The 25,073-nt window shown below is 36.8% G+C and overlaps 1 protein-coding gene across 1 annotated transcript in view; it reads left to right on the forward strand.

Annotated features, from left to right (window-relative positions):
• The first annotated feature begins 1,921 nt into the window (after positions 1-1,921).
• Positions 1,922-25,073, forward strand: part of DOCK8 (dedicator of cytokinesis 8) — a 162,898-nt gene continuing 139,746 nt past the window's right edge. Inside the window, exons 1-3 of the mRNA XM_023522678.1 lie at positions 1,922-2,024; positions 12,290-12,465; positions 15,390-15,461. Of these exons, the coding sequence (XP_023378446.1) occupies positions 12,338-12,465; positions 15,390-15,461 (200 nt within the window). The 5' untranslated portion in view covers positions 1,922-2,024; positions 12,290-12,337. The remainder of the gene's footprint in view (positions 2,025-12,289; positions 12,466-15,389; positions 15,462-25,073) is intronic.

The following is a 25,073-nucleotide window of genomic DNA, read 5'->3' on the forward strand; positions in this document are numbered from 1 at the left end:
TATAACCTAAGAGTGCTGAGATATATGGGAACTCTGCCTAACTTTTTGAGGAATTAACTGCCCAGGTGTTTTACATTCCCACCAACAATGTGTGAGTGCTTCAGTTTCTCCATATCCTTACCAACACTTGTTATGGCCCATTTTTTTTTGTTATAATCATCCTGGTGGTTGTGAAATGGCTTCTCCTTGTAGTTTTGATTTGCATGTCCCTATTGGATAAGAGAATACTTCTTATCTTAGTATTTTCTTACACTTTTTAAAAAAATAAAATGCTTTGGGAAATTAAAAAGTACAATTAATATGTGCTGCTGTAACTTCCTGTGTAACTTCCTGCTGTAACTTCCCTCATAATGTAAGGGTCCACCACTGGCGTGAATGTGTTCCAGCCAGTTCCCTCCATTCTTGTATTCATCCATCATTCAGAATCTTGAGAAAGAGAGATAATTGTTCTTTAGTGGGTTATATGCCCATCCCATCGGTTTATAGTTGCGACTAGACAATGTATAGTTTGTAGTTATGACTAGACAATGTAAAGCAATGTATAGTGTGTCAATCCTGAAAGGAAACTGAAGTGCTCTTGAGGTGGGAGAGTGGATGCTGCAGATGGGACTAGAACAAGTTTCTTGCCTCTCTGGACAGACCACATTGCCAAAGTTGGGAGCCAAGCAGACCCTGTCGGAAACCTCATCATGCAGGAAAAGTAGTAATTATGCCCTGGAGAAAATATAATAAGATTTACTTATAATATTTAAATGTCATATTTTGAAAATTATAATTTATCATTTTTTATCTTTTAAAAAGTTTATTTATTATTTATTTATTTTTTATGGTGATGTGGGTTAACGAAATCCAATGAAATCCAGCTGTACACTTTAACAGTAAGCACATATATCTTTACGCTGTGTGTTCACCTCCCATAGTTACATTTCTTTCTGTCACCACATATTTGACCCCCTTTATCTTATCTACCTCCTCCCTCCCCCTTACCCTCTGGTAACCGCTATTAAAATTATAATTTAAAAAATTCATGTTTTTCTTTGTTGGCTACACAGCATGTTTCAAATATATGATTTCATTTGATCCTCAATGATCTCTGTTTCTAGTTATATTCTACTGTGACCTCGTTGTGGTTTAAATACATGTTTGTGAACTAGCCTCAGAATCCAACCACCAAGAACTGATTTCATCAGAAAATGTGTCCTCAGTTCCAAACAAATGACGAACAAATGAGTGCCAAAATGTCAACTTGCTTGTAAGCTGAGGCCTCAATGGTTAGCAGGTTCGTGCCAGCAGGTGCGAGTGGACAATGAAGAACAACTTTCATGTGCTCCATCCCAGCTACCAGTGATGTTGGCTGAGTGTTCAGCAATGTCAGTATGGGTGACTCAAAGAATCTCTCTCCATTAGGAGCAGTTTGGAAAAAATGCAGTCCTTGGAATTCCACGTAGCATCTAAAGTGCCTCAGGGAGGTGTAGAAGTATTCACGTAACAGTTCCCTAGCATTTTCTGTTATAACAGGCAGCCAACCAGAAGGGTTCAACTGCTTGAAAAGAAAATGACTGGATCAAAATGGCAGCTCCAGGTTTAAAAGACTCTGATAGACAGATGTTCTCATGTAGAGACAACGCCTCTGGATGGCCTGAGCAGAAGGAGCCAAGTGCCCTGGAACTTTTCCTTGGGCTTCAAGCTCTTTCTCCTCATACTGTCATCCTTCCAGTATTGGACAGGAGCCATGATTGCAGGTGTCTTGGCCTCTGTGAACTTCTCAAGTGTCCACCCACAGGCCACTGAGGACATTTTAGTTCTGCCAATTGCCCAGCCAAGACAGAAGTTTTATAACATGACATCAAAGATCATATCTGTAATTGTGATGATTTTTTAAAATAACCACTTCATGTAGGTTTTTCTATTTTAACCCAAGGTATTCTTCAGCGGAAATAAGGAAACAGTTTACTCTCCCACCAAACCTTGGCCAGTACCATCGACAAAGCATAAGTACCTCTGGCTTCCCCTCTCTTCAACTAGTAAGTATGAGTTACAGGTTTGCTTACAGAATGGTCACGTGCAGAAACACCCCGTATATTTTTTTGCTTCCTGATTTTTCTTAGGTCTTCCCACTGCTACCTAACACCTCGAACCACCAGTTCCTAGCTCTGTGCCTACTTTTTGCCATCAGGCTTAGGGTGCAAAATGGACTTCTAGGGATTGTGGTTCTGAAGTCTCTGGACTTAGTGGATTTCCAGGTTACTTGATTTCATCCAAATAATGATTCATATTTTATGTAGGAGGAGGATTAGCCTAGAACCTTATTACTAACCATAACATGCTTTTATTGAAAAAAATGTATTCCAAACCTGAAAAGTCAAGTTATGATCCTTAAGTTTTAGAAATCATTTTCTTGGAAGTCTAACTTACATATTATAAAATTCACTCTTTTTGAATGTATGGTTTGATGAATTTGGCCAATTTAGAGTTATTTAACCTCTACTCAATAAAGATACAGAACAGTCTCTACCCTAAAGCATCCCATCGTGCCCCTTTGTAGTCAGTCTCTTCTCCCAACCCCCATCCCCCATCCCCCAGCCTAAACAATCACTGATCCACTTTTGTCATCATAATGTTGCCTTATCTAGAACTTCATGTAATTGGAATCAGACTGTTTAAACTCCCATTTTTAAAATACACTCTCCCTTTTAAGTTGGCGGTTGCCTAGATTTTTAACATCAATTGCTGAGCAAGTGTATATGTGTTAAATTATTTGAGGACTAAATGCCAGACATGTGCTAAGTAGGATAAATCTGACTTAAATGAGATGGTTTATAAAACCAGAAGTGAGTATTCACTTCCTTTGCGAGAGAGCTACAGCTGTACTCACTTCCTCAGGCGCAGCACAGCGCACTTTTTTACTTGTTCTGGTGGTTATCTTGAGGAGGTTAGGTTATTTTTTCTCACTTATTACTTCAAAACCACTTCTGCTCTTAGAAATTTTGTAACCTTCCACTTGGTTTCCTGTAGCCGCCATTTTGTCTCCTGTAACAATTTACACGCCGTGTAACTGTGTATCTTTTAAAGGTATGTTTACTGGAGTGATTGGTGGTTATTTCAGAAGGATGATTTTTGTATTGTGTCATTAATGAAATATTATTACTAAAAAATGTATAGCACCTTGTATTGCAAGAGGTAAGTTGTGATAAAAGTTCTTCAAAAAAATCTATGACTTCGGTGGCTTGCTAGACTGCTGTTTTTATTTGAACTTTTCCTGTCCGTTTTAAAATTGCAGATTATAATAAAAGTACATTAAGTATTTAATGTTCATGCTTTCAGATATATTAGTTTTAAACCAAGATAAATTAGAAATGCTTTTTGATTTAATTTGATGCTAATATGTAATTCACTGAAAACCCAAAAAAGTATTTTTAAATTTCTGACTCAAATTGTATTCCAAAGTATGCAAAATTCAGTTAAAAAGTGGCTGGATACACTTTTATATCTTCAACAAGGTGGAGAGGTGGAGTTTGGTGCTTTGCTTCTTTGTAAATTAAGACTGCAGCTTTCTGCAGTAGCCGTCTTGAGAAATAGTGTGGACATCACTATTAAGAGGCTTTAAGGAAGTTTAGCTGGCAGGCTTTAACCCCTTCTCTACATGTCAGCTTTGACTTTAATGCTGCAGCCTTAAATTTCTTCAGGAGAAATCTTTTTTTTTTTTTTTAATTTAAATCACAAAGGGAAAAAATTGCTTAATATCTGCAGGTGTTCTGGTGTTCTTAGGGTAGTTATGCTGCCTCATCAGTAGGTTTTGATGAAAGTGAATTTTGATGAATTACTTCATTAGTTAGGTAGTCGAGTTAACATGTGACTTAACGACCCATTTTCTAGCAGAAGATAATCAAAGAATAGCAAAAATGTTTAACTATACAAGAATCATGTGTTCCTACCTGTCATAATTTATTCCTGGTTCTATTTGCAAATGAATAGCCTTTATGATATGTTACTCCTGGTTATTCCAATTTAGTTTTCTGAATATCTTTTCCCAGATTACTACTCCAGCTCCAGCACAGTCCGTTGCCCCTGTTCCTTCTTTTAACTGATGAAGAGTAGGAGACATGAGGGAGCCAAGAGGCCTGTATTCAGTTCCCCCTTTTTTTTTTAAAGTGTGGCCTGCTTAGGAAATTACCCTAATATTTACCTACTTGTCATGTTGTAATGTTAGAATGAAGTGGCTATTCTTTCCCTTGAGTCATCTTGCCAAATGAAGGTTCCTCCAACAGAAGTCAAATTACATGGTGATTTCTCTTTCCCTTAAAATTATTTCATTTCATAGAAAGATAATGGGACATTTCAGCATGATTCATTTCTGACAAGAGAGAGGAGTAGTTAATTATCTAAATACTCTCAGTCTGAAGCAGCTTTAAAAAACTTTTCTTAAATGAGAAGCCATGTATTGTTCATTGTTTCATTTAGGACACTTAAAAAATAAGATAAGTGCAACTTGACCTTTGTTTCTTTTACCTTTGTTTATATAACCGCTATTTTAACAACTCCACATGCTGATACAAATGGTCGTTTAATTTTAAAAAGTGCTTAATCGGCACCAAGTTATTTAAAACCCAATCAAGTATAAGTTTGCTATTTTGCAAGTCAAGAACTTGGAGTCAGATGGATCTAGAGTGAAGTATAACTGTCACTTATTTTAGGTATATAATTTAGGACAAGTTACTTAACTTCTATGAAGACTTCAGCTTCCTCGTTTGCAATATTGGCAAAATAATGCTACCTCCATTAGGGTTAAGATAGAATGACACAATAGATGCTGTGTAGATAGTAGCTAACATTGCTGTCTATGTATTTGGCACTATGAAGACGCTGTGGGAGATTAAAAGAAGACGAATAGGAGATGGTTTTGCTTCTGACAGGCCCTGTGATCTATTTGGAAGGATAGGTAACAGAGAATGCATACTGGCTTTGAGTGTGGTGGATGTTCAGAAGCGAGAAAGATTCATGATATAATAAGAGGTAAAGGCTTCATGAAGAAGGCTAAGGAGACTCAGAGGAAAATTCTCACCACTGGCTGCCCATTAGAATCCCTGGGACCTTTAGAAACCTCCTTGTGGCCAGGCCCATCATGCAACAATTAAATCAAAATCACATGGGATAGGTCCAGGTATTACTATTTTAAAGTTCTCTGTGACTTTCATATGTGGTCCAATTGAGGATCATTTAGAGAACCTACATAGGTAGAAGTATTCCAAATAGGAAGAACATGAAGAAATATGGTTTCTTTTGTTGTCCTGGTTGCTCGAATTTCAGAAAGTGTGATCAGCAAGGATCACTTGCTGACCCTTTAGATATATCCTTATAAAAATATAGTGACTTCTGTCATAAATCTGATAAATCAAGTGAGAGGAAGGGTGTGTTTGATTTTTATTTGTTTGTTTTATTGAGTTTTTGTTTTTTAATTCTAATTGTAAATATTAGCTGAGATGATTGTGTATACAAGCATTTTCAAAGTAGATAAAATATTTTTAAATTTTGCATTCTTGAATATGAAGAGGAACCACCATTTGGAGCTGGTTTTTTAGACATGGTGATAGACTGGTTCTGGGCCTATTTGACACTCCTGTCAGAGTACTTTGTGACGAGTGCCATAAAGAGTGGCCTTGGTGTAGCATCACCCATTGGCCTTGGCATTCTCCATTGCCACAGCCGATGTGAACAGACACCCTGTGATGTCAGCTACCTACATAGGCAAACAACTCTTTATTTGATGTCTTCATTTAAAGTGAAACTGTAAAATACGAAAACTATTTTCTGATTATTCAAGGTAGAAAAGGGAGTGAAATATACAAGAGAAGAAAGGGTAGGATTTTTGCCTTAAGGTAGAAAGGAGGATTTGAGACACTGTGTAGGTTAATGATCTTAACCTACATTTTGAGAGAGGGAAAAATTCTGTTTTTAAAAAATGAGAATAGAAAAATTTTGAAGTGAAATGGAATGAATCAGCTGAACTATAATGTCTCTGGCTGAAGAAAGGATGTAAAAAGCCACATCCTGAATATGTACCAAAACACCATGTTACATGACATGTTCGTATATAACATTTATGTAAAAAAAAAAAAAGTCTCATACCTTAGAAAGCATTCATTTTTATTATGTGTTTAAGCTTCTGTGCAATGAAGCAACCTTTTTTTTTTTTTTAACTGCTAAGGGTGACCTGATGGTATATCACTTGATGGTCCACTTTTATTTTTCAGATCCATTGTTCTTTTGTGCTTCATCTTTGAAGGAGTTGGGCTGGTCTTAGGTTTCATTGATTTCACTGGGGTGGACATGATGGAAAATGAAGATCTCAATATAGTTTTCATGCAAATTCACAATGGGAGATAAAATGAAAGAGTGACGACCTATATGTAGGGTAGGAGTTTCATTACTGTCATTATGTAGAGCAGGGGAATCAAATCTATCTTGGTAAAAGTAGACTGATGCCCATTGATGCATGTCAGCATCTTTCACTCAGTGGCATCATTGGAAGATTGCTGTTGGTGGAATCAGGGAAGTACTGTTTAATCTAAACCACAAGGTATTTTGAATCACTGAAGCCAGGAGAACTTTACTATCTATAGCTCTGTTTACTTAAATATAATAGAGAGCTGAGAAGATTTCCTTAAGCATTCATTCATTCATTCATTCCAAGAAATATGCATTGGGTCTCACTCTGTGTCAAGAGTTGCTCTAGGAGCTAGGGACATAGTAGTGAATATAACAAAGGGTCTACCCTCATGGAACTTACACTATCAGTGGAGTATTAAGTACTTTGAAGAATGAAATAGGACAAGGAAATAGAAAATAACACAGAAGGAGGGCTATTTGGGTGGTCAATGAAGGCCTCTGTCTGGAAAGGCAATACTTAGGAGGAGTTTTTAATGAATTTGACAGATATCTGAAGGAAGAGTGCTCTAATCAAAAGGAACAGCAAGTGCAAAAAAGTCCTCAAGCCAAGAGTAATGTGGCATGCTCCAAAAACAGCAAGGAAGCAGAGTGTGATCTGAGCAGAGTGGACAGTAGGAAATAAAATTATAGAGAAAGCAGGGCTGGGTCACAGTCCTCAAAGGCCACAGAAGAACTGACTGTTCCTTTGATTAAGATGGGAAGTTACTGGAAGTGTTGAGCACTGGCCAGGCACAATCTGAATTTTTGTAAAGATTGCTTATAGAGTTATTGCTTATAGTGATCCTTTTTAAAAGACCACTCTGGCTGCTATGTGGAGATTAGACTAGGGTGGTGAGGTCAGTTAGGAAGTTGTCACAATAACTCAGGAAAGTAATGGTGGTGCTTTGATACAAGGTGAGAAGTGGTTGGATTCTGAATATATGTCAGAAGTAAAGTGGATAGGAGTTTCTGAAGGATAATATGTAAGGTATAAGAGAAAGAGAGAAATCAACGTTGACTCCAAAGCTCTTGCACTGGCATCTGGTGGAACGGAATTGCCACTTGCTGAGATACGGAGACTTGGAAGATGTGGAAAGAGCAGATCAGCAGTAAAATTAAGAGTTAGTTTTAAATTTGTTAAGTTTGAGAGATCTATTAAATCACCAAGTGGTGATGTCGAGGTATAATTGGAAAAGCTAACCTGGATTTCAGGGCAAAGTTTGAGGTTGCAGATACAAATTTGTAATTAAAAAAGAAGAAGAAGGCATTTAAAGCTATGGGAATGGATGAAGTCATCTGGGCATGATGAAGATTGAGAAGTGAAGATGTTTTAGGACCGAACCCTGGGCACTGCATAGCAGAAGGAGAACATAGAAAAAGTGGTGCCTCAAGGAAGAATGACCAACTATCTCAATTTGCCCAGGGCTGAGGGGTTTCCTGGTATATGGACTTTCAGAAACTGGGACACACTAGGATAGTTGGTTGCCTTCCATCTGTAGAAAGTGTCTCAAGAAGGAAGAAGTAATTAAATTGTGTCCAATGCTGTAGATAAACCAAGACTGAGCAACGACCATTGAATTTGACAACGTGGCAGTCTTGGGTGACTTTGACAAGACTCGTCTCTTATGAACAGCCAAGTAGATTTGAGGACCACCCCCTATGGGGATAAACATTCATGAGGGTACAAGGCCAGTGCACCTGTAGACATCATGACTCTTTCCATCCCCATACAGAGTGGCATGAAGCCTGCCCAGGTACTTTGTATGATTTGGGTCAAGTCATTTAGCCTCTCTGTTTTCAATATTCTCATTTGTGAAATATTGTCCAGATTTGTTATTTTAATCTGCTATTGGTATGTTATCTGCATATTATACTGTGCTAGGAGTTACATAGATTAATTTTAAACAGGTATTGTTCTGGTGGTGGCTGGCTAAAATCCCCAGAACAGTCAGGAAGGCCAGATCACAAGCAAGCCAGAACTCCAAGGGCAGGAGCTAAACTTTAAGAGGGCCTCCATCTTTGAAAAGACATCTAACTGATTAAGTTAGACCACCAAGATAATCTCCTTTTGATTAACTTAAAGTCAACTGATTAGGAACTTTAATTACATTGGTGAAATCTCTTCACAGTGGTACCTGTATTAGTGTTTGATTGTATCAGTAGAAAGTATGTGCATGCTACAGAATATCTGCAGCCTCCCTTCCATCCTCTGGCAAGAGGAAACTCTTGTAGCCCACCCTGTCTGGAGACATACTAGGAAACGAATTCAGGGAAATGTAGTTTAGTCGAGTCAAGTTGACACATCACAAAACTATCACAATAGAGAAAACTTAATTTGTAGTCTTAAATTTTTAAAATTTTTTAGACAATGTTTTGTTTTTATTTGGATTATTTGGATTTTTTTGCCCATACTATTTTAACAAATGACAAACAATATGAAAATTCATGGTCTAAGGTGACATTCTTGAAATTACTTTGGATCATACCATTTAAACTAATCTTGAGTCTCTAATGAGTAGGAGGCCACATATAACTCAACGGCAGAGAAAACAAAATAGTTAATTTTCGTATTTGGCTTTTAATACCCTAAGAGCCCAAGTCCTGCATTAGAGACTGACCTTAGAACATCCCCCAACCTTTGCCCAAATCTCAGCTCCCAATGAAATGCAATACCACTGTAACACTCTTAAGTACTTATTTTCTCCCTTTGCGTATCACTAAATAGGCGTAATGTATGTGTTTTTGTGTATATGTGGATTGCCTCACAATAAATTCTACTCCTGAGATTAAGACTTCAGATAGTTTTTGGAGAATAGAAATCTCTTTTGGTCCCCAGTTATTTGAATTTGCAAGAGAAACAACTTGCATAGAGACCTAGTTAATGGCAGTTAGGCTCTCCACCCCTTGCCAAAGGCAAGACTAGTTTACAACACATTTGGAATGAACAGCTTCCTCCCTTAGTTTCAGTATGAAAAGAGTAGGAAAGTATTAAGTGCCAACTTATGTGTAGTACTAGAACTGTATTCAATAATTGTCATGGTTTGTATTTATAGTATATTCAGTCCTGAAACATATGCAGACCTCAAGAGTTTATGACTTTATGACCGGCACATTGCCACACAGTTAGTGCTCAATGATGATACTTTTTTTTTTTTTTAATAGCTCCCCCCTTCAAAGATAGCATTATTTATTTATATGTGAGAATGTGGTAAACTTCACCATCTCATGACTGACTAAAAATCCATGGAAAGATTTTGCGAGAGCAGCTTCCTATACTCTTCTGTGTCCCGAATGCTCACCTCAGTGATGTGCATTCAGTAGATGCTCATATGTGGCTTTGAATTTCAAGGACATGACAAGTATAATTCTTTGACTGGAGCTGAATTTTTTTCTCTGTGATGATTTCACACAAATGCCTTTTCTCTATAAGAGCTTCTACTTACTAGCTATTAGTGCTTCAAACATGCTTCAATATAATTTTTAAGTACATATTTCTAGTACCACTGCTCAAGTAATTGATATTCTTCATAATAAATGTACATTTATTATTACTTTAATTAATTAATTAATTTACTGTTATTATTTTGAGGAGTCAAGCTCATGAAAAGCTAGAGTGGAACTTGTGGGTAGTGGTAAATGTATTTTTTTTTAACTCACTTCCAAATATACTTATTATTGCCTTGTGTTTTAGTAATTTCTGAAAATACAGATCCCCTGAAAAGCCCACAAGAGAAATCAAAATTATGGTGGTTAAAAACATGAGCCTGCCTAGGTTTGAATTATAGATGGGTGACTTCCCAACTGTGTAACCATGGGCAAATTATTAAATCTCTTGCCTTCAATGTCCTCATTTATAAAATAGGGATAATAAGAGTGCATATCTTCTAGAGTTCTAGTGAGGATTAAATGGAATAATACATATAATGAACTAGCCCAACTTCTTGGCCTATAGTAAGTGCTCAATAATTATTAGTTCAATGAGTATAAACTCTACTGTAGTAAGGTTGGATATGCAGAAAATGCAGTTTCCTTCATTTCTAATTGAAGCCATTTCACTTTCTGACTCTGAACTCTGTGCCAGGTTGCAGTAAGGTGTGGGAAAGTCTACTTTCTCCTTTGAGGTTGGTCTTATGTAATTCTGCAGCAGATTTATTTGTTCTGTACATAGATTAGGCCTGTTGTTCCACAATGCTCCACAGCATCTTTTAGGATGCTCTGATCCCACCTGGCTCCTGTATAGGCTGATCTCTATCTGGCCTCTGAGTCCCTGCTGGTCCCTATTGCTTTATTTTAAGAGGTAGCCGATAAGGACTATGGCCCTTCTCCTTAGCTGACCTCCAGGTTTCCTAGTTAGAACCAAATGAAATTTCTTTGTGCTCTGTCACACCACAGGGGAGCCACGGTGAAGTAAGGGAGTGTCTTTGCTCTCTCCCACTGAAGTATGTCCTGTTGCCTCTTCTTCTGCCCCTTTTGACCCTGATGACATTGTTTAAGTCCACCACCTTCAAGACTCACAAATAAAAAGGAGGGTGAATGTTTGCTGAATTCTCAGCTTTGTCTTCACTCCCCAACGTGTCACTCATGTTTCCACCAGCACCAGGGACGGGGGTGGAGGAGGAGTGAAGGGGGTAGGGGAGGACAGGGAAAGCCACATTTACATTCTGTTATCTTATTTCCGTTTGCTTCTTCAACAGCACTTTGTTCCTCCTCTCTAACTTGGAACTCTTATATCTAGTCTGGTGTATGGTTTCAGGGTGATGAAAAAACAGTTTTATTAGAACTTCCTTTAGATCGTCCTTGTTTCATATTGAGGCAGTACAAGTCAAGAATCTGGGGTGTTTGTTTAGTTGGTCCACCGAGGGGGCAGAAGTAGAGAACAGTATCTCCTTGGGCTGATAACTCTAAATAGTCTGCGGTAAATGAATACCTTAGAGCCGCTGTTGCTATTATTATTATTATTATTATTACATAAAGCAACTGATTTAAATGATTCTTTTATTTCTTTAAGGCAGTGGTTCCTAAGCCTTCAGAATTCACAGACAAGGAAAAATATTTGTTGAATTGCCAACTTCTTATTTTACCATTAAAGAAAATTATTTTTTGAATTACCATCCACTTCTATCATTTCTTTTATCCCCTCCACTGTGGAAAGACATAACTGAAGAGCAAAATGGCAATCCTTTTAAAGCTAGTACAGTAGCCATATGAAATATTCGTCAGCTGATTGCCCTTTGTTTGTTCATTCAACTGCAGTCAGTGAAAATGTCTTCCTGACCAGCACCAGTCAGCCCAGCAGTGTCTGCAAATCACTGCCTTGGAGTCTTTCAGCCGTCAAATCTGGCTCACTGTGGCTTATGATTACGAATGAAGTGCTCTCAAGGACCAACATAGGGGATAACTCAGGCCAAAGGAAACACCATGCCTAAATACTCAAAGGAGTGTAGTGTTTGCCTGAATTTCTGGGAAACTGCCTCTATTCGCTACTTCACTGTATTTGGGTAAACATGGCCTCAGAGAGCTTTTGCAGGAGAAATTATAAAAATTCAGCAAAGCCTTGTGATCTCATTTTGGATCTCCTCAGGATTCCTCATCAAGATGCAATTAAGCAGAGAAAAATTCTGCCTTGGGGTGTGATTTTAATTACTCATCGTGTTCTGACTTGACTTTCCATGCTGTGTTTCTTTTCCATATCACTGCTTCTGTGTTTGACAGCTCCTCTAAAGACAGCTCCACTTAGTCGTACGCTGAGAATGAAACACTTACTGAGTGGAGAGGGAGGGAAAGGCAGATACCTACTGTTGCCGGAGTGCTTTTACCTGAAAACTGAGTGGGAACCTCCTTTTTCTTTTCTCTACCCCTCTAGCCTCAGTTTTATGACCCAGTGGAGCCAGTGGACTTTGAAGGACTTCTGATGACACACCTGAACAGCCTGGATGTGGAGCTTGCCCAAGAGCTGGAAGACTTCACTGAAGATGACTTGGACGTGGTGTTCACACAAAAAGAATGTCGGACTTTGCAGCCCTCTTTGCCAGAGGAAGGGTAAATCATTTTCTTGAAATGTAGATGGGACTGTGACTGTCATGCCTGTTCTTGGTAAGGGTGAAATGCCCTAATTCTGAACTTCTTTTAAAAATAAAATTACTCAGATCTATTAAGATGTGCAGGATGACTATTATGGTACTACAACCTATATGTAGAGAGTTTTTTAATTGATTTGACCAAGGGCTTTGAAAAGCCATGTGGGGACTAAGCCAATGAAAGGGACACAACGGGACAAAATGGAATGCCCAGGAAGAGGTTAAGAGTGCAGGCTCTGGAGTCAGACTGTCTGGGTGTCAGCTCAGTGACTTTGGACCAGTCATGTGATCTCACGAAGCCTCAGTTTCTCCGTCTATAAAAATGTCAAGATTTTTCATAAGAATCATTTAAAAATGCTTCCATTCAGAAACATTTTTATTGGTTTTACAACTGGATCAAGTTATAAACATAAGTCAAACCCACTTTTGTTGAGCATCTACTATGTGCTGGGTACTGGGATAAAAAGATGAATAAGGCAAAGTCCCTTTGAAGAAAGTTTTGTCAAATAGAAAAACAATGGAGACAGCTCTGCAGCATGAATATATGAATAGCTGTTTAGAGTTTGAGTTTCTGCAGTAGGTTGTCTCTGTGTTTATAGGTGTGGGCATTAGCTCTTGGTATCAAACAATGGAATTATATCTAAATGAATCTCTTATTACTTCTATAGTGTAAAAAACATCTCTCTGATGGTTTAGGGTGAACTTTTATTTGCATTCACTTTCAAAACAATGTTAGGATTCACATCCTCTTGGACATTTTCAACCTTCTCATCTTCCCCAAAAAGTCCCAGAAAAGATATCATGAAACATGGCTCCTACCCTCACTACTCTGGGATATTCCATTTCTATTCTGGACCTTATTTCATCACAGTTTAAGGAAGTTGGATGACAGTAATATGGTATTATTGACCTTCAATCTGTTGTTTAGACAGTTCTCATTCAGATAGGAGAGCTGACCATGTGCTCAGCTCTAATATTTTGAAAATTCTCACTTCGCACAAAATAAGAACTTTGTGATCCTTGGGAAACATTTTTCCCGTTGGTAGTCCATTTAGCCAGGTATAACTTTAATACAGGTGCTATCTATTATTTTTACCTTTGAGAGAATCATTTAATTTTATTTCTTTGTGTAAAATATATGGTTAATTGTTTTCAAGTGAATTTGAATCATGGAAAAACCTGTTTAAAATACTTGCAATAAATTTAGAGATTTTGATTTTTTGAAATTTGATAGAAGAGGTAATTTTTTTCTTAGCATTATTTTTTAGTATCATATTGCCTTATCACTAGTTAACACTGCCTGATGACTTGAAAGCAACCTGTACTATTTCAGTTCTTACCCCTAAGCCTCTTGGTAATTAAAGCCCAGGAAGATATCATGGTCATCATCAGAGTAAGGGCTGGGAGAATAGGGTGAAGGGTTAAAGTAGTACAAATTAATAGCAGATAGTTGGTCACGGGGATGGGGAGCACAAGAGAGGGAATGCATTAGCATTAATTAATATGATGGCTAGGTGGAAGGCCAGGGGAGGGAAGGAGCAATTGGGGGGATCGTTTTATGAACTATATAGATGTCTAACCAATGTACTGTATTCTTGAAACTAATTTAAATAAATAATTTTTTTTAAAAAACAGCTAACTCCTGTTGAGCCCCCTGTGCCTAGCCCAGAACTTTATGTTGAGCTGTGATAGTGTTGTTATAAGCCTGCACTCTGAGAGAAAATTGCCTCGGTGCCTAGTCTCTGCTCTATCACCTGCTGGGTGACTTTAAGCCAGGTCTTTATCATCTCACTCTTCTGCAAAATGAGAATAGTGATAGCACCTGCCCTATGGGGCTGATTAAGAATTAACCAAATTAATACATTTAAAGTAATTACATCAGTGCTTAGTACATAATAAATGGTACTAAGCGTGAACTATCATATGTAGGCCATATTATTTGTTAGACATTCTTCTAAGTATTTCGCACACTTACTTATTTAATCTTCATCACAGCTCTCTAAAGGAGGCACTCTACTATTAATATCACCACTTAAGGTAAAGAAACTGAGGCACAGAAGAGTTCAGTGACTGGCTCAAGGTCACATAACTAATAAGGGATAAGGCTGGGATTCGGGCAGTCAGAGCCCAGGGACCACATGCCTAACCTTTACAATATTTTATCTAATACTGACAGCAAGTTCACACAGTAAGTACTGTTCTTATCCCCTTTTACAAACAAGAATATTAAAACTCGTAGTATTTAGACCTATTTATTTATAATGCCAAAACATTGGGGGAAACAGCAAAAAGCTTTGCTACCATGGAAAATTAGTTATTTCTGATTTCAAGGCTCTGAAGCACTTGAAGAGTATCTCTTCTGACAGGCTCCTATACAGGTATGACAAGAACCACCCCAGTTAATAATCACCAACCAAAGCCAATGCCTGTCACCTCTTCAAAGCATGACAACCATTCTTCGTGGCTTTCAAAAGGGAAAACATGCATGTCCTAACAAGGTTACACATGAGCAAAAAATATGCGCAAATTACCCCTGTGAAAAACTGGTATTTATACTTATTTTCTTTCTTTTATACATGATTATAGCTAGTTCTACCTGTCTTTTGTCAGAATGCCTTTAAGGATAGGTATAGTTTAACATGATTGTCTATAATAAAGAAAACCCACAAAGCATAAAATGCCAACATATTTGTCTCATCAAAGTAAAAATGTTATTGCCTCAGGAATACTTCAGACACTTGAAATGAACGGGTAAGAATGCCCCTAGCATTCTTGTTTGACGTGGATTTGAATTCACTCTGCTCTCTCCTTGGTTATGATAAGGGATTGTTTTTGTTGTTTTTACTCAGTAACAACATGTTTTTATTTCATTTTCCATCTCATTAGGGTTGAACTGGACCCTCATGTCAGGGATTGTGTTCAGACCTATACTCGGGAATGGCTAATTGTGAACCAGAAGTAAGTTCATTTTTTTTTCTTTTTCTTTATATATATATTTATTTTATATTGTCAGTTTTTTAATTGTTTTTAATTAATAGATTTTTTTTTAAAACAGCAGTTTTAGCTTTACAGAAAAATTGAGTAGAAGGTATTGAGAGTTCTCATATGCCCCTTGGCCCCTACCCCTCAATAATTTCCCCTATTTATTATTTTAGGATTAAAATTTATTTTTATTTTTATTTTTTATTTTTTTGCACATGTTCCAGAATGAAGGTACACATTGATTTTGGGGTTATGAATAAATTTTAGTGAGTAGGTGAATTTTGCAAATACAAAATTCATGAATAATGGGAGTCGACTGTACTTTTCTTAGTCCCCTGCTCAAACACCTTCTAAGGCTCCCTACTGCCTCCTATATCAAATATAAACTCCACTGCTTTCCTTTCAAGGGCTTTAATAGTCTGACTCCATTCTATCTATTAAGACTTAACCCCTGGAGTCATTTTCTTTCTATGAGCTGGCCTCCTGTTTCTCACTATTCAAACTCTGTCCCTTTGCTCTTGCTGTTTCCCCTCTGGGCATGCCCTCCCTTCTCTCAGCTCTCTACCAAACCCTACCTATAGATTAAAGGTCTGATCAGATTGCTTTTTTCTTTGCACAGGTTTCTCTGATTTATCCTTTCTTGGATGGATCTTAAATGTGGTACATTTCATACTAGCGATGAGCCAATATTGATACATTAATATTAACTGAAGCCAATAGTTTACATTAGAGCTCATTTTTTTTGTGTTGCATATTCTACAGTGTTGACAAATGTATATGACATGTATCTGCCATTATAGTGACATATAGAATAGTTTCACTGCCCTAAAAATCCCCTGTGCTCCACTTAGTCATCCCTCCCTAGCAACCGCTTATCTTTTTGTTGTCCCCATAGTTTTGCCTTTTGTGGCTTGATAGCTCATTTCATTTTTTGCTGGCTAATATTGCACTACATGGTTTTACCACAGTTTGTCCACTCATTACCTATTGAAGAAGAAAGTTACATTTTAAACAGAAAGAAGAGAACCTTTTTGTTTTGTTTCATTCTGTTGAATTCCTAGAGGGATTGGGAAAGTAAATGAATTGAAACTTGGCCTTAGATTCAAAGATAACATTTAAATTTGTGACCAAGAAATAAATTATTACTAGCCTTTTTGTCAAAATGGCTGTTCTCTCCTGTGTTAATCAAATGTTCTTGACATTGTCCTGAGCTTTTTGTCTCCATGCCAGTGACCTAGACAGCACTCTCTCATGAGAAACAGCTATACACACTAAAATTCTCAACCTATATGTGTGTATCGTGTTAGGGAGGTGGCTAGGGAGTGTCTGCAGGTTGAGCGGGCATATCCCACCAGGGAAGCATCAGAGAACATGTGACAAGATCTAGAACAATAGGCCTTTCCTATCTGAGGTTTTGCTTCCCACAGTTTTAGTAACCGGCAGTCAACCACTGTTTCAAAAATATTAAATGGGTAATTCTAGAAATAAACAATTCATAAGTTTTAAATTGCACACCATTTTGAGTAGCGTGATGAAATCTTGCGATGTTCCACTCTGCCCCGCCCGAACATGAATCATCCCTTTGACCAGCATGTCCATGCTGTATACACTCTCCGCCCTTGTCAGTAGCCGCTGTCTTAGTTGTCAGGTCCACCGTTGTGGTGTCATAGTACTTGTGATCGAGTAAGCCTGATAGTAGCCTAATGCTCTGTCACAATGCCTACACCATTCATCTCACTGCATCCCGTCATGTAGGCATTCTGTCATCTTACAACATCACAAGAAGAAGGGTGAATGCAGTATAAAATATTTTGAAAGAGAGAGCAAGCCCATTCACAGAACTTTTATTACAGTTTTTGTTATAATGGATCTGTTTTATTGTTATTGTTGTTAATCTCTTCCTGTGCCTAATTTATAAATTAAAGTTTATATGTGTGTGTGTGTGTGTGTGTGTGTGTGTGTGTGTGTATAGGGTTTGGTACTATCCACAGTTTTAGGCATCCACTGGGGGTGTTGGATAAGGGGGAACTACTGTATCAGTTTGAAATTCTGGTATCCTTACATCTCCTATACTCCAGTGAGAATAACTACTCTATGCAATAAATGATGAAAGATTTTGGGGATTGGATTTTATCCAGTTCCTGGAAGTGTGCCATTAAATTTGTATTGATGTTTTGGAGTAATGTCAGTATGCATGTTGTTTTTGATAACCGAGAAAGAGAAAGCATTGCATGTATGAAGTAACTAAGAGAAAGTTAGATGCGAATCCATCATCTATCCTAATGTGAATGGAAAATCAAGTTTGCCAGGCAGTCAAATAAGATTATGCTTTGCTGGTAATAAATAAAAGATTTCAGAACAAGTTGTTCTCAAGCTTTTACATGTTATAATTAGAGATACTTTCCAACATTAAGGTTCTGAAAAAATCTGAGAAGGAACAATAAACGGAAAGGTCCATTTTACTACATTTGGTTTTTATTTTCTATGTGGGGACCCAGCACTTTTTTACTCCTGCTCATTTCATTTATGAAATTGAATTTAATGGCTGTTCCCACTGGAATATTTCTTTTATCTTGCATGAACTTAAAAGGAAAAAAGGCTCTTTTCAGAATACTCATTGCAGAAATTTTAGAGGTTACTACATAGGGAAGTAAAAGGAGAAAACAAAAAATCACTCGATCTCACTACGGACAGATAACCACCATTAGCATTTGGTGTAGAGGCTTTCGAATCATGTTTCTTAGTGTCTGTATCTATACAGACACTATAAAAACCAAGCCAGATTGTAATGCCCTTTTAGAGCTTGCTTTTTCAGCCTTCACAGTTAGGGGCAATTACCCCTCTTTGCTGTGAAATATTCTTCCTCAATACAGTTTTTAATGGTCGTGTAATACATTTATGCCAAAATTTATTTAACCAATATTAACATTTAGGTGATTCTCTTTGTTCCAGTGTTATGCCCAAATACAGCAACATCCTTGTACACATCTATGATTTTTTCCTTTGGAATAAATTTCCATAAGAGGAATTTTGTGTCTGAGGGTAGGCACAAATTTAAGGATTTGGAAGTATCAGAAAGTTTATTAACAACATATGCACAAATCGTCAAGAATAGTGGATGTTAATTTTAATAGATTTTCAATTTTATTTGTAAAACTAGTCTTATTTGCATTTTCCTTGATTATTAAATTGGGAGTCTTTTTTGCATGTATTTGTTGGCCATTTATAATTTTTCCTTGGTGTTCTACTTATTTATTAAATTGTGCATCTCTATTAATGTATTTATCTGATCTTGTTTATCTTTAGGATTTTTATCTATACTATATTACGGATTCCTTATCCAGTATGTTCTATGTCTTGTAAAACTATTTCTAATTTTTTAACATTTAGAATTATTTTGCTGCCATGCTTAAAATTTTATTCACAAACCTAATATTATTTACTAAGAATTTTGTATTAAAATGCTAATCCAGACCATTAGTCACTTTAATTGTTGCTTGTTTTTTTATGTGTCTCTATTTGTTTTTATCTCTTTGTAGGAACAAAGATTATCTATATATTTATTCTATGCTAGGTTTTGCATTATTAAAGTAAAACAAAGCAATATCTGTTTTAACTTTATGTTTGGCAACATACTGGGGATGGGAATTGCCATGGGCTCCATTATCGGCACACTTCTGTCATGGACCAGTTCCTTTCTCAGAAATTAGCTAATGTACATGTAGAAGTGTGTAACTTTGAAACTCATTGTCAGTTTCTGGCAAGCTCTGACTCGTGTTTTACTGAGTCACTGCCTTTTTCTACCCCACTGTTTGATTCTTTGGTACTCCTAATCTGATACTATGAACATGAAAGCTACAGTTCTTAGCACACAGTCTTCCCAGGAATCATTCTGCCCCTATGTGCATCTATACTATTTTATTCGTGGGAAGAATCCAATACACTATTGCCAGACACCTGTCATCTTCTGACCCTACATCCATTTCAGCTCAGTTGTTTCTATGTGTTATTTCTAATGTGGTTGCAGAATGATGGCAGAAAGAAAAAGGCAAGGAAGATGGTGGTTCTGGTTGTGGTTCATGTGAGTGAAACCAAGTGGGTGGAACCTGTGAGTGGCTTCATAGGTTAGCCATTACAATGAAGAAGGAAAATTCAGATTTCTGGGTAATATTAACACTGGCTGTTCAGAGACTGGCAGGAAGAAAGTACAAAGTACCTTCCTTTGAGTTCTCATTTGGGGAGATGAAGTATGGTATATCATTCTCTTTCTAGCTCCATCTGATCCACAGAGATTCTGTCCAGATTTTGGCATTAAGTCTTGTAAGTTTTGGTGAGTTTTCATTTTTTCTGTGTCTTCATAGGCTGAGAAGTTGGAGGAAGACACAGTAGGGGGTGCTGGCCAGTTTTTAATTGGTAATTAATTACCCCCCCTTTTGAGTTTGTTATTTTGTCAAATAATGCATGCCTGCTTTGAAAGCAATCAACTAATGCAGAAGTTTATTAAGTAAAAAGGCAGTCTCTTGCCTCACTACTCACTTGTTCCCTGACCGTCCCTTCAACCCACTCTTAACTGCATAGAGATTGCTGTGTAGTCTTCCTGATCCTCTTTTCATGCCCTCACAAATATATATGAATATTTATACTTTTTATATAAATATGTATATATGTGTATATATGTATACATACATATACGCACACACACACACATAAACATACATACATATACACATACATACATGTCCACCAAGCCATTTGGTGCATGCTAAGAGGTCCTCAATATTTGTTTCCTGTCCAAAACGTCCATGAAGACATTTGGTGCACACCAATCCATCTACCTCACTGCATGTGTCATTACCAGCTAGGCTACAGGGGCAAGAAGAGTTATTCTTGGTGATATAGCCACAATACAAATATTGGACCAGTGAAACATGATAGTGTTTTTAATGTAGGGATCCTGTAAACCAATAGGAGAAATAAGCATTATGGGGTCTTTGAAACCAAGAACATTTTCTGAGCATAGACATTTCGGACAGGACGAAATATCAAAGACTTTTGGCATGGACCAAATGACTCCATGGTCATTTTGGACAGGACCAAATGTCCTGCAATGTATGCATACATATAATTTTTTTCAATAATATCTTTGTTATTATGGTTTCTTTAAAAATGCCTGGTATTCCAGAGGTGAAGAAATGTATCGTAAGTTATTGACCCTTTCTCTATTAATGGACATTGCAATTGACTCCATTTTTACAATACAAAAAATATCACAATGAACATCTATGCACATTTGCCCCTACCCAAATGTGAACATTTCTGAAAGTATTAATAGAATCAGCGCACACAATACATTCTGATAAGTACTGCCAAATTCTCCAGAAATGTTGTGCTAATTCACTCCGTTACCAAGTGGGCATGAAACTGCTTTTCCCCCCATATCCTTGCCAATGCTGGATTTTATTGATTAAAATAAAATTCCTCCAATCTTATTCTAGTTATCATTTTATACTGGAAGCTATTATATCTACTTTCTGAATATTGTTTTCTATCAATGGATTTTCTTCCCTAATCTATTTTAAAATCCCAGTTAAATATACAATGCGAAGTGCAACTCCTAGGTATTTACCCAAATGAAATGAAAACCTATGTTCACAAAAATCAAATATTTATATATGTGTATATGTATGCAAATATTTATAGCAGTTTTATTTTTAATTGCCACAACTAAAAACAACCCGAACTGTACTCAATTGGGTAGTGGATAAACAAATGCTGTATATTCATACAATGAAATAGTACTCAGCAATAAAATTAAACAAATTACTGATTTATGCAACGACCTAGATGAATCTCAGATGCATTATGATAAGTGAAAGAAGTTAGACAAAAAAGATAATTACATGATTTCATTGATATGACATTCTGGAAAAATGTGAAGCTTTAGAGACAGAAAAGAGAACAACAGTTACTGGGGCCTGGAGGTGGGGGTTGATTGCAGAAGTGCATATGAGAATTTTGGGGGGTGCTGGCACTGTTCTTATATTGATTGTAGTAATAGTTACACAACTGTATGCATTTGACAAAACTCACAGAACTGTGATCATAAAAGGATGAATTATAATTATACTTCAAAATCAATGGATGGAAATGTAGAATAGTGTCTAGCAGTAAGTAATTATTCATTGAATGTGAGGTCTATCAATTTGTTTATTATATTACAAAATGGTGGTTTCTCTGGAGCAGGAGTAAGTGAATTCAAGTCCTGGCTCTACCTCTTACTAGTTGTGTGGCCTAAGGCAATGTATTTCTTTGTGCCTCAATTTCCTCATCAGAAAATGGAAATTAGAATAGTACCTACCTCATAAGTTTTGTTGTATGCATAAATAAAATAATTTATGTAAAGCATTTAGAAGATTTCTTGACATATGGCAATAATTCAATAAATATTAGTTACTATTTATGATATTTTTAAAATGTTATTACAGAATAAGGTTCAATTGTCCTTGCCCTATTGACAAATAATTTAAATTAGACCAATTAGTAAGATCTTATATGCAAAGGAAAAAAACAGGTTACAAGATTAACTTAATCTTATTGATTTAATTTAATTTAATGATCCAGGGTAGATGTCACATCATAGGCACTATAATTTATATATTTATGGAATAAAGAAAAGATTTGGAAGATTGTAAGATTTATACTTCAGGGCTTATCTAGTTCCAATTTAATCTATCTAAAATGTTTCTTTCAAGTGAAATAAGATTTTCCGAAGACTTCAGATAAAGCATTGAACAAAAAACTCTATCCCTTATAATTTAATGCACCATGGAGGGTGAAATAAAACTACCTTCCTCTAGAGGACCACACTCAATGAAGCCATTTTGCCTTCTACAGACATGGACATGTCTTTGTCATCCATTACCATGCAGTCAAACACTGATTTAGTTAGTTCTTTTATTCCTCAATTATCTCCTTGCTGATATTACATTTCTCTATAATATCTGAGGATAGTCTTTTATGTCCTTGCTATCTGTGATAATGGCTTTGAATCCCACTTAGAGGGCAGGGGAGTGGAATAATGGCCATTCGTGTTCCCTCCCACTCCCATGATTCTATAGGGCATTTGCCACTCAAGTTCTATAATTGAGACTTTTAAATCTCCATGAAGGACAGAGGAAACTTTCAGATTTTCTTTTTAACTTAAGAGGGAAAAATTAAACTGCACAGAAACACAAAATATATGCTCTCTTTTTGGTGTAAATGTATTTTTCTGACTTCAAATGTTTGTGTTACCTAGGCTAGAAGATGCCTTAAATGAATTCCATTCTATCTTTAATGTATATAGCACAAAGTTTGTTCTTACTCTAAAAATTGTAGTGCTTTTCTCTCCATGATTTTTGATAATGATCATTGACCTAATGAATAGAATGGTGCCATGATTACTTGTTTATCTCATCTTAATTCCATATGTGTTGATAATTTTGTATGGATTGATGTTTGCTGGCATCCTCTGGGTGATATTAAATATTTTAAGCATTATTTCCTCTCTCATTTTCTCTAAATGAGCTAGAGTGATTAACTGAAGAATGTGTTTGATGTCTTGGTGGAGAGTCAAACTCTTAAGTAATTAAATTGTTTACATGCTATTTATTCTTGGTGTATTATCCTCAGCGACAGTGAAACATTTCATGAGTGTTATGAGCAGCATCATAAAAGCCCTTATACCCTGTCTTTTATCCTGGGTGATTAAGGTAATTCAGAAAGAAGGTCGAGCTCAAGGAGAGCTGAGATATCAAGGAATGGGGTATCATCTGTTTTATTACTCCATATTTTACTCCCAGTGAACTGGTAAACAATTAAAATTCAAACACATCAGTGCATATAATTCAGTTACTCCCAAAACACCATAAAAATGTCTCCCTGATCAATAATTGCTTATTATAACATGCATTTGTTGTGCTACTGTCAAGGTGCTTAGCTATTTGCTTTCTAAAAGTGTGGAAAGCAAGCGAGGCTCATCAGCCTATACAGTCAAAAAGAGGAATCCAGCTGTGGATATCACTGAGCCACTCTTGACTTGTTCCATGCAGACACCCCACCCCACAAAGCCATACCCTCTAAAGCCCAATTCAAAGTCCAGGGCTTTCACAAAGCCTTTTCTGACCTGGCTAGAAGTAATTATTCCCTTCTCTGAATTTTCAAAGCTTGTCGTTTGTATTTTTCTTATAAGCTTTTGCCATACTGTATATTACATTCTAGTTCCTTGCCTAAATTTTTATCATACTAAATACGTGATCTTTCTCACCAGACCATGTCTTCACTGTGGAAAGGACTCCCTTAGAGTTAGGATTCTTGTGTATTCCTCCCTGGATCTTCTTATGTGCCTTATTCTTAGGAAATACTTTATAATTATTTGTCGAATGGAAGAATGAGTGAAACATTAACAAGCAAATATTCATATCCTGTTGCTCTAAGACAAGCGTTCTAAGATATATCAGACCCAACGCTGTCTTTCTATGTAACAAATATTTTGATACCACCTTTATAACCCACAAATTTTCTCATTTTCAGAAGTCAGTAGAATATCCCAACTGTTATATAAAGAAGGAATAAAAGAAACATAGTACATAAAATAGCGTGCATGTGAATATACAAATGCTTAGATACAATTACACCAGTGAACACAATAACATAGCTATTTGTACCTGCAGGAAGAATCAGAATTGGTTGAGATTCCCTAGAAGCTGAGCCTGAGACAGAGATTTAGGTGCATGTGATTTTCAAGAGTGCACTCTTTAGGAAAGACCTGTAAGGGAGTGAGGACAGCAAGATAGGGAAGCAGAAGGAATCAGCTAAAGATGGTGGCAGATATATTCTTGTCCTGATCCACAGGGTGCTCTGGAATGATCACACTGCAAGTCATCTCACTGTGTTGCTTTGAGACAAGGAGTGGGACCCTATACCAGTCAGGCATTTGTTACCACCAACCAAGAGTGATAGGTTAGGGGCCTGGGAAGTAGAACGAATCTCTCAGATGCCTCTGGGCACGACAGTACCTACACTCACAGCTGCTGCAGAATGGAAAATAGGACCCACAACCAGTATTTATTACAATGCCAGACATGTAACACATATTATTTTCCTTTTGTTTTGAAACAATCTCAAATTTACAGAAAACTTGCAAGTAAGGTCTTATGAAGACCTTTCCCCCACCTCTCCCAAACCATTTGAGAGTAAGTTGCTGACCTAATTCTCCATTTCCTCCAAATACTTTAGTGTATAATTGCTACAAATGAGGATGTTTTTCATTATAATTACTACAAAATTGTTACATGCAGGAAATTAATATTGATACATTATTACAATCTAATCCTCAGATCCCATTTAGCTTTCACCAAATGTCCCAAGAATTCCCTTTAGAGCAAAAGGATCTAGTTACAAGTAATATGTTGCATTTAGATGTTACATGTCTTTAGTCCTATTTACTCTGAAACAGTTTCTCCATGTTTCCTTAATTTCTATGATTTGAGATTATAGGCCGGTTATTTTTTAGAAAGTCCTTCCATTTGAGTTTGATTATTATAAATG

This window comes from Pteropus vampyrus, unplaced genomic scaffold, assembly GCF_000151845.1.
Source record: "Pteropus vampyrus isolate Shadow unplaced genomic scaffold, Pvam_2.0 Scaffold354, whole genome shotgun sequence".
In the NCBI taxonomy this organism is placed as follows: Eukaryota; Metazoa; Chordata; class Mammalia; order Chiroptera; family Pteropodidae; genus Pteropus; species Pteropus vampyrus.